The following is a 12,295-nucleotide window of genomic DNA, read 5'->3' as shown; positions in this document are numbered from 1 at the left end:
AGCCCCCGGCGGCGCGGCCGGCCTCCGGTTTATTGTTTTTACACGGGAGAAATAATTCCTATCGCTAGCTGGAGGCGGCGACAGCCAGTCTTCGCGGGGAGGGCAGCAGAGCACTTCGGCTCCTTTCAGACCTCTCAGAGGAAACGGAGAAAATGAAGCCGGAACGAGGTAAACGCTTTATCAAAATATATATATATATTTTCGTTTTTCCTTTCTTCCTAGGATTAGAAGTATCCTGGTGTTTTGTTTCGGTGTTATCGCTCTATCTCCTTATCCCCTCCCTCTATCACTTTGGGGCATGGGGGCGAATCCAGGTTCAACTCGGGAAATGCTGATGGGAGTGGGCTACTGGTGGGTACCCGGGAAGGTGGTCACAGCCCCTTGTCCTGCCTGCCCTTCGCCTTCCCATTGTCTCGGTTGGATGGAAGGGAGACAGCGTAGCAAACTGCTTTTGCTCTGGGAATGCTGCAGTTTGTGTGTCAGAGACAGCCGGCTTGTTAGCAGAGAACTGCAGTGCTGAGGCGGGAGTCGGTCAAAGGCAAATCGGGCATCGACAGACAATGGCAGCACATGTACAAAAATGTCAGAATGTAGCTGAAAAACACCCTGAAAATCACCAGAACTTCCATCAGTGTTGTTTTATAATCCGACAGTGGGTTTTGTTCCAGTTATAAAGGGGCTGCGTCGTAACAAGCGTGCTGAAATATTAATTTTTCACGATCGTTGCGCTACATCTTATCTGAATTACTGACATCTGGTTTTACAGAAAAATAAAGTCGACTGTCTACGTATATGTTTATAACACTTCAGCTCTTTTGCAGTATAGCAACAGCTGCTGATGCCCCTAGAGTTGGAAATATGTCATGACTTCTATTTTGATCCACATGAGCAGTGATTATTGATTCCTGTTAGTTAAAGCAAGATTATTTTTCAGAACAAATCTTATGAGTGCTCATCGTAGAATTCTGAATGATAATTTAAAAAAAAACCCCAACCAAACAAAAAGTCCTGCTTAGCTATTTTGGTTTCTTAAAGTTTTGATGATTGTATTGTTTACCTGTTTACTTTCAGTTTTAAAACTACTTTTTTGGGGGTGTTGTAATCACTTTGGTGTTTTGAGAAACACTTTAATACGGCTTAGATATCTGTGTGTTAAATACTAACACTTACATGACATACACATCTTAATTAGATTTGTTAATGACATGTCTGCTAATAGCAACACCATGTAAATGACCACTCTTAGGTGGATTTCTTGTATGTATGTGTTGTAAGGATTATATGGTGTGACGATAGCATAGATAGTCCAGAAATGATCATAAACATGCGTAAATTAATGGGGTTTAAATACTAGGGATTTGAAATGGGCTTTTCTCTTTGCTTTCCTCGTTTCTTAATTGCTTAAACCTTCATCTGAACAATTGCAGCAAGGCAGGCTGTTTTTAGAATCCCTTTAGATTTTAATACCAGACCCTAAAGTTTGAAAACTATTCACTGTCAAGGTGAAATAAAATTTCAAAATAGCCAGGTAAAACCTGAGTCAGTATTTGCAGTTTTAAGATGTTGTGCTGTAGCAGTTCAAAACCTCTGTATGACCTTTGTCTATTCTTTTGTTTCATTTTTAGGCAGAAAAAGTTAGACCGTTGAAAACATTTTTAGTTGCTGTATGATAAATGATCAGATGTCTTTTTTTTAACCAGTCTGGTGTAGAGTGAACCAAATTTGTAAAGAAAGCAAGTTATTAGGTTGTTGGGTTGCTATGTGTTGGTTTTGGGTTTGTTTTTTTTTTTTTCCCCTGAGCTGACAGTTAAGAAATTGAGATGTCTGTCACAAGCTGGGTGAAACCCTTCAGGAGTAATGTCTTGAAAATCTTTTAAGATAACTAACAAAAAAAAAAGTGAAATAAATCATGGATCTTGCCAAACATTGGAGAAGTGTCTCCAGCCATTTTAGTAGATAACTCTATCTTAACTGTGTGCTAATGTAACAGAGCAATGCCGAGCACAAAGGGGGTTGTGAAAGTGCTGCCTAAATGCCACATGCGGCCCACAGAGACTCTTAGGAGGCACAAATCATGCAAATGTTTACATGTGCTGCTTTCTGCATAGCAGCTGCACCACAGGATACAGTCAAGTGTGGAGTCACCTGCTTCCAATCGTTGGAAATGAATAGCAGAGGACAGGGGAGAGAAGCAGAGCACTCAGCTTGCCATGGTCTTCACTTCTCTAGTGACCCTCAAAATCCTGGGAAGACTGCAAATCTGCACCCCAAGTGAAACATTAAAGAAATAGACTTAAAAAGACCTGAATTTTTATTTTTTTTTTTTCATTCTTGCAAATGGTGTATCATAATCCATTTGGGGCCGAGAGATGTAGTTCTTGTAGTTAGAATTAAGCTTAAAACTATACTTAATAGATTGTAATGTCCAGGCATGTTGGGAGAAGGTATGGTTTAGCCTTTGTCATAATCACCAATACAAATCTTGTTATCGCTGGGAAAAATAAGTGATGCAGGAGAAAAAAGGGGAGATCGAAATGTGCATCACTTTTTTTTTTTTTTTTAATAGTGGGAAATGTATTTTAATTTCAAGGGATGAGCAGAAATGAAGAAAAAAGGGAAATTTGGCCCTAAGTTACTTACCTTCTTTTATAATAAAGTTTGAAGGTTCTATCTGTAATTTTCTATCTGTAAACACGCAGTGTATGAGAGCAGTATAGAGATGGGATGCGGAGTGTTGCATAGCAAACCTACGCAGCAGTTTTGCAAGTGAGGTTTGGGAGTGCAGGTAAAGATGAGGACTTTCTCCTTTGCCACGCAAAGGCACAGAGCACGGAGCGAATGCCTCCCTGAGCATCGCTCAGGACTTACCCGTGAGCTGGGGTGTCAGCGTGGAAGGGCAATGCTTGCTCTAAGCATCATCACGTAACTACTTCTATCCCGGGTGTAGAGAATGCGGCAACTAAAATACTGATGGCTTCTGCCTGGGCTTTACCTTTCCTACACTGCGATTCTTGAAGTGTTGAAGCATCTTAAAATACAGCGGTCACGTTGCTTCAGCTGAGGCCTCACCAGAGAAGAATGATTTATCTCCCTTTCTTACACACAGTGTTTTTGGAGGGACGTTTCAGTTTTGTTGTTTTGGTGGGTTTTTTTTGTCTTTCTGCAGTAACAGCGTATCAGCTTACCTAGCTTTGATCCGTGATACCATCACGATTTAGTTTCTGCAGTACAGCTGCCTAGTCAGCTGCTTCATGTTGCATGTTTGGGCCGCTGTTTCCTTTCTCAAGTACAGAGCATTGCTCTTGCTTCTATTGAACTTCGTTCTAATGACTTCTGATCATTCACCAGTTTACTGGGTTTGGAAGACAGAACTAAGCTTTGTAGCAGAGTGCTTGCAAACTCTTCCAGTTCAGCTTTGTTCATAAACTGTATAAACACGCTGTTTCACCATCGGAGTTAATGAAAACATTGCATAATGTCAGGGTGATAGCTTGCTGCCAAACTCAGAAGGCTTGTTATGTACTCTTAGAGTACACTTGGTGCACAACTGGAAAAAATCTTGTGGTTTAGACAGATCTACAGTATAGTCATATTTTACTGTGGGAATGTTACAAGACATCAAAAGTCTTACTATAGTCTAAATAGTTCAGCATTACTGCTCCTTCCTCCTCCCTCCCCCTCACTGCATGAGTGATCAGTTAAAGGAGGAAGACAGGCTTGTTTGTCTCTAAATGCATGCTGGCTGGTTTTTATCACCTTATTCTAGTCTTTTCTTACTTTTTTATTACCTTGCTTTGTTTATTCCTCTGCTATGTGTTCTCTGTGTAGAGACTATTCTGTTTTCACTTACAAATTAAGCAAAAAGCAGTTGTCTCTTACTTTCTGAAGCATTAATTCCCTCCTTGAGATTATCCTAATTTAAAGAAATGGCTTTCTGTCTACAAGAGAGGAACAATCAGTCTGAAGATTGCTTTTTCTCTTCTTCCTTCTTTGCAAGTCAAACTGGGATATGTGCCTCTGTGTCTGTTTGTAGTAACTGGGTTAAGAGACTTTCTTCTACCTTGTTTGGTACAGAAAGAGCTACTACCTCTTTGGGTTCAACAGAAGACTGTTTGTACCATCGGTTGGAAACGTAGCTGAAGGATTTCTGGATTTATCTGTGAGGAGAGGTTGATGAAGATGAACAGTAGGTTGAGTGCTTTTCTTCAAAATCTAAGGAGGAATTGGGCATGGGATTGGGGGGGTAGTGAGCGGAACCAGTGTGTTAGGGAGTTCTGGAGTTAGCTGTTAAGTTAGGAGATCTGGATATGGTCCTTGTTGTTAAAGACTCTTACAGAGTTAATACAGGGCATAAAACTTTGTGGAGAACGTCTTAGCAAAGATGATGTGCTACAGAGTATGCAGATCAGGAAGTGAAAATATCCTTTGAAAAAAGATGAGCAGTATTTTAGTGTCCTACATTGCACTGTGATACAGACACTTTAATTTTATTATATCTTCTGAGTGAAATGTCACGAAGCACTTAAACTTTTCCGTGGTGGAACGATGTAGCCAGTAAACAAAGTAATAAACTGGAAATTAGGTGCTTCCTGCTTAGTGGAGCTGTCACTCCAAAAGCGTTTGGGCAATGCTTCGGGCTTGGTTGCCACAGGTAAGTGCAGGTGGGGTGACAATGAGCTGGAGGTGACGCTGGGCCCTGGCCCTGGCCCCAGAGGAAGCCGTGCTGGCCAACACGCTCCGCCGGGCAGGGGCACGTGTGCCTGGCCTGGGAGGCTGGCTCTGACCGCCAGGAAAGGGTGGGGGGTGTCTGCTTTTCCTATGTGGGTTACTTTTACATAAAACCAGCTTATGCTTTAAAAGAAAGAAAACCCTAAACTGTTTAGGCTCAAAAACCTGACCAAACTGACAGGTGGTCAGGATATTACACTCAGATTCCATTTATAAGGCATGAAGCTATCTAGCTCTAATCTTTGGGAAGAGCAGATTTGTCTGGAGAGATAGATAGATAGATAGATAGATAGATAGATAGATAGATAGATAGATAGATAGATTAAAAAAATAATATATAAGATGCAGTGGATGAGGGAACAGGAATATGAGCTTTTTTTAAATTGAGGGTGGAGTCTATATGCTTTCAGTACAGCTCTGCCCTTGCACCCAAGAAATGGGAATATCTATTCTCTTTTATTAAATTTCTACTACAAACAATTTAACCTAGAATAATTCTTGGCTTTTAGGTGCTTTGCTTCCCCCCCCAAATCTAAGGCTATGCATTTGTAGAATTGGAAACGTCTTGAAGTTTGGGGTTGAAATACCTGCTTGTGTTAAAGTTTTTTTCCTACCTGTTCTGCAACTCGTACCTAGATGTCAACAGGGAGACAAGCCCTGCTCTTGTAGAAGTAACTTGTGTTGGAAGAGTGATTTTAGCCGTGTTCAACAGGGAGAGTTCTGCACTGCGTGCCTGTTCCTCAGAGAGAGGACCATACAAAAAGACTTGGCCATTTTCTTTTTGTTTGGTTGGTGTTGCCCACACTGGCTGCCTTCTGAGGGACTCTTGCTGCTAAAACAGATGCTGCTGGAGTGGCATTTGGGTGGATATTTTGGGGCTTGTGGATACGCCAAGCCATAGGCTTGGGCTATACAACTGACCCTTCTGTTTGTATTCTTTACTTGCTGAAGTGAGAAACTTTGGCATGCCAGATCAGATCCCTGGGCTGAAGCGTATTAGACTGGACTTTGTTGTTGAGGGTGGTGTTGAAACTATTATTGGATCTGAGGTCTGCCAGCTTCTAAATGTTTTTAAAAATAAGCTAACATTTATAAATACAGATTCTCATGAGAGATGCGAGTTTGTTGCCAAATGAAATTCTGCTTATTAAAATTAGAAGTCTTCTCTGAAAACGGTAACTGATGGGAACAAACCAGCTCTATGACATTTGTTAAAAGAACTTGCTCTGTCTGCTTCACTGTTTACAAAATGTTTCTTTGTTATTTTGACAAATGTCTACTAATGGCAACTGTTCAGTGGTGGTGAAATAGCCACAGCCTTTTATCCTATCAGCAACAAGCTTAGAGTAACAGTCCGGCAGTTGCTAGCTGTTCTTTTACTCACTAGGGTCTTGCAGTTTAACTGTAATTATAGCTATAGTAACTACTCTCCATTCTGAAGTGATTCTTGGTAAACTGTTTTTTAGATTTTTCAAAGGTGTCTCACATCCCTGTCTTTCAAGGCGATAGTAAATCGTTCAGTCTTTGCAGGTCATTTGTATTTAATGTTTAGACAGAAGCCAGTTTTTAAGTTTAAATAGGTTTAGAACTGCATGTACAATTGCATGGTTACCTTTTGTACTACCGAGTACAAAAACCTCATGTATAAGTAGGCAGTTAAGGATGACTATAAACCTGGGTGAATGAAAATAGGGAAGAGTGCCTCTCGGACTTGGGTAGGTAGTTGGACTTTGGAAGACTTCACGTTGGTTACATATTCCTTTTTCCACTGGTCCCATGCAGGGTGGGATGACTACAGCTATAAACACACAGCCAAAGCCATGTGCAGTTATTCTTGCATAACTGTGCCAAGGTTGGACGCGGCATTTTTCTATAAAGCCTACTTGTAAGCACTATAATTGAGTTGCAAGACAGCAGTGAAGATTCTCCAGCTGTTCTTGACAATTCAGTGTTACTCTGACCAAATCAAATCAAACTCATATATTGATATTTTTTTCTTCATTGTTAAATGGGCCTGACTGGTTCTTTTGGCTAGTGATTGTTGCGTTACCTTTTAATGTTAGTTTTGGGACCAAAGCTATTTGAAGTTGCTATCTGGGATGGCATTACTGCATTATGTTGACTCAAAATACAAAGATGTAGTAGGATAGTATGAGGATGTTCTCCGGGATAATTTGGAGAGGAGAGCTCCGTGAGTCAATGGAGGTGGGTGAACACATGGGGAAAGAAGCGCTCCACATGTGAAATACTAATGACACACGTTCATGTCTGTTCTGAAGGTAAGAATCCTTATTATGAATAAAGGTAAACAAAATAATCTTACTGAGAAGTCTTCTGGACAACTTTGTTGCTCTGAGAGCAGTAAGGGGAGTTCTTCTGCTCCCCATACACATTTATTTTGATTTGACCACTTTGCCTTTTGTGGGAAGACATACAATCTCTCTCTGTCCAGGTGTGTAGTACCCAGTAACCACAGGGCACTGACCCTTTTCTCTGAGCAGTCAGCAACGCATTTCCCAAACCTATTGCTAAATATGACTTCTTTGTTTCCAGGGAAGAAACAAGTTGGATTCTCTTCTGAGATATAGTAACAAAAGAGAAGGTATCTGAAATAAGGAATCTGTGGTGCCACGTGAGCGATGTCGTCTGTTTTACATTGTGTATCCTGTGAATTTAGTGATATATTTTTTTTTTTCCCCATTAAGAACCCTGGGAACCAGCTTCGTAAGTAAGTCCATTCTGGATTTGAACTTAGTGAGACTACAAGCAGGTGACTGTTTATGCTTGTTTAACCGCTTAATGGTGCTGTGCATGCAGGATTTCTGCACGGGATTTTGCCCCCTGATGAACCTTCAGGATTTCTAGGGCATGTTTCACACTTCTCTGTGCTGCAATAAATTAAGCTGCTTTCTGAGGGTGCTGTGCAAGTATCACCTTGTTGGGTGTAATGGGAGAGGGAAGAGCAGAGAGAAGTTCAGCGGAGTTGAAGATGGGGAGTATTAACCCATATCCTCGGTACAGTCAGTACCACGGTGGGAGATGGTAGGGGGTGGTGGTTTCTTCTGAGGGTCAGGGGAAGGAGGAGAGGTGCAGGAAGAGCTGCTGCAGTCAGCACGCTCTTTTTTTCCCAAGTGATGGGAAGCCCTTCTCCCCTGCCAGGTATTGTTCTCCTTGGTTCCCTGCCAGGGCACTAGCCCAACAATGTAAGTGAAACAAACCATGGCTCAAACTCATGCTTTCAGGGAGGTCAGCAAGTTGGGTAGAAGGCTGTGTTTGCAGACTTGGAGTGGCAGAGAGGGTGGTTAGGAGTAATATCTGAGTAAAGGTCTGTGAGACTACTTGATGAACATATAACTTCTCTGTTGGCAGAGAGTGAATTTTTGGTATGTTGGATTGATGCTTATTTCTGTGCAGTTTTCTGTAAAGTCACAAGTATCGGTGCGTTTTGTTTGCGTGTTAGATCTGAATATTTACAACGCAGCCCCAGTTAGACATCCTATTTACTTGCTCTTTTTTGCTAACAGCTTTTAGTTGGGCTTTTAATTCTGATAAAGTAGTTGGACTTGGGAGTAGTGGGGGAAAAGAACGGTTGCATGGAGAAGAGCTTTAGTAAATATTCCAGTGATGTGGAGTAAAGAGGATGAGTTTCCTACCAGTAGGAACTGAACAGGGACGGAATTGTCAAGCTCAGTATGGACTGGGAATTCATGGTTAGGTGTCCAAGGGATTAGTATCAACACCCATGCTACTCAAAAAGTAAATACTTTTTTTCTCTGGTGTATAATTCTTTAAAAATGAGTCTTCAAGCATATTTCCTCTGCAAGGTTTCCCACTTCAGATGCCTTTTAATGAAAAGTATGGCTATGTTTTGCTTTATTTTGAGGGGTAAACAGCTTCTTCCTTCTGAAGCACATGGTTTTGAATGGCCAAAGAAATTTTGTTTATCCTGGTGAAGCCATGAGAAACAAAGTATATGGAGAATTAGCACTGTAGGAACGGGCTGGGTAATGATTGCTACCAGAACTGCACTAGTAGCAGTACTCACAGTGTAACTGCTTATACCGTGCTAGTGCAAGCAAGGTGTGGAGGAGTGTGCACGCTGTTAAAAAGGTGAATGAGTAAAACAAAAGTAGGCAGTTTATGATGCTGAAACAGGAGGAATAGTTGATAATACCAGAAAAATTTGAAGGTAAAGATCAGAATATCAACGTAAAACCGCTAGAATACACATCTGCCTCATCTTAACATCGAGCGATTAAGTTCACTAGAATTGGCATAAGTGGCTATTATTGTACTGCCTTTGGATGTTTCCTACTGATAGTTTCGCTGAATTAATGAGTTTCTATGAGAGTATTTTGGATCCACTAGAGAGAAAAGGTTAAGTGGTGGTGCTTGATATGCATTGTATGTTCTTTCATCCCATCTTCATGTTGAGAATATATAATGGCCTTTCATAAATGTTTCAGGACACTTTTTGTAAGCTGGCTGTGTTCATCCTCAGTTGAGCTTCTCGTGTGAAATTTTGAGCAGCTTTATGATATGCACTGATTTTTGTTTTAAAGTCATAGTGGAACTGTTAGCATCAGATGCTTTCAGCTGTTCTAAGTTTGCTGTAGACTCTGTGTAGTCTTTCTTACTCAAGAAATTTGAGCTTAAACGTCAGAAAAAGGAAAATTATACTTAAATTAAGACTGTGAATGGTGTATCAGCTCTCTAACGTGCATTGCAAGCATCAAGACCTGACCTCAGCTTTGTTCTGAGTGATTGAACATCTGATGGGGGAGAAGAGGAATAGGGTTGTCTACATGAGTACTTAGTGTTGTTATATTCTGCAAATTACTAACTCAATCCACAACGATTGTTTGAAGCAAGGGATGTGTTGGTAGAAGTGTGCTTCTGCTTTTAGCTTGTCTCTGCAGCTAGGGTGTGTAAACATAAGGAGCCATGAAGTCACGTATGCTTCACTCCTTAGCAGTCATGTGCACAACTCGCTTTTCCAGCACGAGGCAGGGCTGGAATCTGAACTAGAGTGCTTTTTTTCTGAACTAGCTTGTTACTAGGCATCCTGTGCTTTGGCATGGCCCTCCAAAGGCTGAAATTGGGCGTTTTTTGTAACGTAGGGATGGTGCCAATTCTGTCTACTGGCAAGTGCCTCTGAATTGATGCATAGTTGACTTGATACTGAGATGAACCACACTTGGCAGAGACTTCCTGATTTGGGAAATGTGTAGGACTGCTTATTCCTAAAGTTTGTGTTGGAATAAAATCCATTCTTATCAAGACCTCATCTTTTTTAATTTTAGTAAGTGTTATCCTGTTTGTGGCAGAAGGTGGGTTAAAATACAGTGTATTTATCTTACTGTGCAAAATGATGAGTAGTGAACATTAAAACTGCAAAGGTATTAGTAGTATTTTAAGTGCAGCTACTTTATGATGGTAGAATATGCAGCTTAGGATAAAGTCCCATGTATATCTCCATGTGCTGCTGTATTCTCTGATGTTCAGTCACGCAGCAGTGTCCTGTTTTATGTATCTTGTGCCTCTGGAATTTGTGGAAGAGTATGTGATCAAACTAATAAATGAGTAGCGTGCTTCAAGGTGGGGATTTCTGGTGGAATTTCTAATATTGCAGTTTCTGAATTTAGTATTTTATTAGGCCGGATGCATTCATTTCTGGGTTATTCTTCCACAAACAGGCGCAGAGCTCAGCTCTGCATACCTACAGCTGGCTTATGACTGTAAACCTAAAAGCTGGAGTGGCAACATGCTGTCCTAGTTTTACTGTATTTGAAGAATATCAGGTGTGAGAAGAGTCTTTGTGGTTGCACTGCAGTAGCCCGGTGTGGGGAGACTGTTCAGGAGCATTACGGTGGGTAGGTATGCCTGTCATCTGGAGGCAGCTGCTCCTCACTAAAACACGGTTAGTTGGCCTGTAAAGACAACTGGTGGCTCCTGAATACTCTCTCTGCTGGCCCCTGTGCAAACTGACTCAGGGTTGTTGCTTCTTCCTCTTGTTAGTAAAACTTTTAAACCTACTGTGTTTACCAATGTGAGAAATATTCCTCTTACCCCTCCCATAGATACTGAATAACTGTTTCATAAAAAATGATCAGAGTACTTTTTTTTTATTTTCAAAGACTAGGTGGTCGCTTGCTTTTTTGGACAACTGCATAAACGATGGTGCTTTTGTAGAAGTAAATGTTCCATGAAGGAAAAGTACTTGGCAAGCAAACTGAGATAAAATACACAGCAAGCTTGAATGTTAGTAACTGACAAAATGGTATGTTTTGTGTACAACTTTCTGTGAGGCACTCTCTGTACCTACAGTCTTTAAATGGGCCGGCTACTGAAAGGTATCCAACCTTCCTCTGATAAAATGTCTACTTAAAAATCTTGTCTAGGCTATGTTTTCTTGCAAGCACAGCTACATGATACTGCAATATAAAACATGAGTGGGAAGGCTGTTGTGTGAAGGAAGTTTTCCATGCTCCTGAATAGGCTAATGAGCGCTACTGGATTGTGAATGTGGTTGTGAAGTCTAGTTTGATCTGGACTTCTCATAGTTTCATGGCATCTAATTACAGAACAAGAGTTTTAGTCTTGTTCTGGAACGTGGTTAGGCTGAGAGTGAGATTTTTTTTTTTTTTTTGGGTGCGGATTATCTTAATGTGGTGAATGTTATCTGCCTTTAGTTCTTGTATGTAGGTAAGAAGTGGATGAAATGGTTTAATGTGGGCAGCATGTTGTTTAGACTGCGCCTAGAATAATATGTGCAGTTTTGAGACAAGTCTCTCAAAGCATAACTTAGTCCCCAAAGTGCCCTCTAAAAAACTGCGGAGGGGGTCATAAAAAAATGCTGAAGGAGGGAGCTCGTACGGTGGGTTTGGTAACAGCAGTAATGGGTGGAGAGGTGGTGGTGGTGTTTTCCTCCCCACCGTGTCCACCGTAGGGGTTGGGGGGAGGCAGCCGAAACGCTTCCGACGGCACCGGGCGGAAAAAGCGGGGTGGGAAGGCGGGTTGTGTGGGTTGTGCGGGCCGGCAGGACGGCGGCCGTCTTTTTCCACTCCAGATGTAAATATTCATCAGTGCTGATAACGCTGGACTCTGCAAATCCCGTGCTTGGGTAGTGCCGGTTATTGATACTTGGGGCTGTTCTGAACTTGGAGTTAATGGCTGGTGCCAGGTAGCCCAAGGGCCGGCGTGGGGGCTGGTGCAGGTCCAAGGGCTGGCGCAGGTAGCCCAAGGGCCAGCGTGGGGCTGGCGCAGGTAGCCCAAAGGCCGGCGTGGGGGCCGGCGCCAGGTAGCCCAAGGTCCGGCGCCAGGTAGCCCAAGGGCCGGTGTGGGGGCCGGCGCAGGTAGCCCAAGGGCCGGCGCAGGTAGCCCAAGGGCCGGCGTGGGGCCGGCGCAGGTAGCCCAAGGGCCGGCGTGGGGGCTGGCGCAGGTAGCCCAAGGGCTGGCGCAGGTAGCCCAAGGGCCGGCGTGGGGCCGGCGCAGGTAGCCAAGGGCCGGCGCCAGGTAGCCCAAGGGCCAGCGTGGGGGCCGGCGCAGGTAGCCCAAGGGCCGGCGC

At 42.5% G+C, this 12,295-nt stretch overlaps 1 protein-coding gene across 2 annotated transcripts in view; it reads left to right on the top strand.

Annotated features, from left to right (window-relative positions):
• Window positions 1-6: 6 nt before the first annotated feature.
• FAM214A (family with sequence similarity 214 member A) overlaps window positions 7-12,295 on the top strand; it is a 47,412-nt gene continuing 35,123 nt past the window's right edge. For both annotated transcript variants that reach the window (XM_026856035.1, XM_026856034.1), the window contains exon 1: window positions 7-168. In XM_026856035.1, the coding sequence (XP_026711836.1) occupies window positions 153-168 (16 nt within the window). In that variant the 5' untranslated portion in view covers window positions 7-152. The remainder of the gene's footprint in view (window positions 169-12,295) is intronic.

Source organism: Athene cunicularia, assembly GCF_003259725.1.
Source record: "Athene cunicularia isolate RWA chromosome 10 unlocalized genomic scaffold, athCun1 chr10_part1, whole genome shotgun sequence".
Taxonomy (NCBI): Eukaryota; Metazoa; Chordata; class Aves; order Strigiformes; family Strigidae; genus Athene; species Athene cunicularia.
Note: the sequence above shows the minus strand (reverse complement) of the source record. Positions and strands in the feature narration are given on the sequence as shown.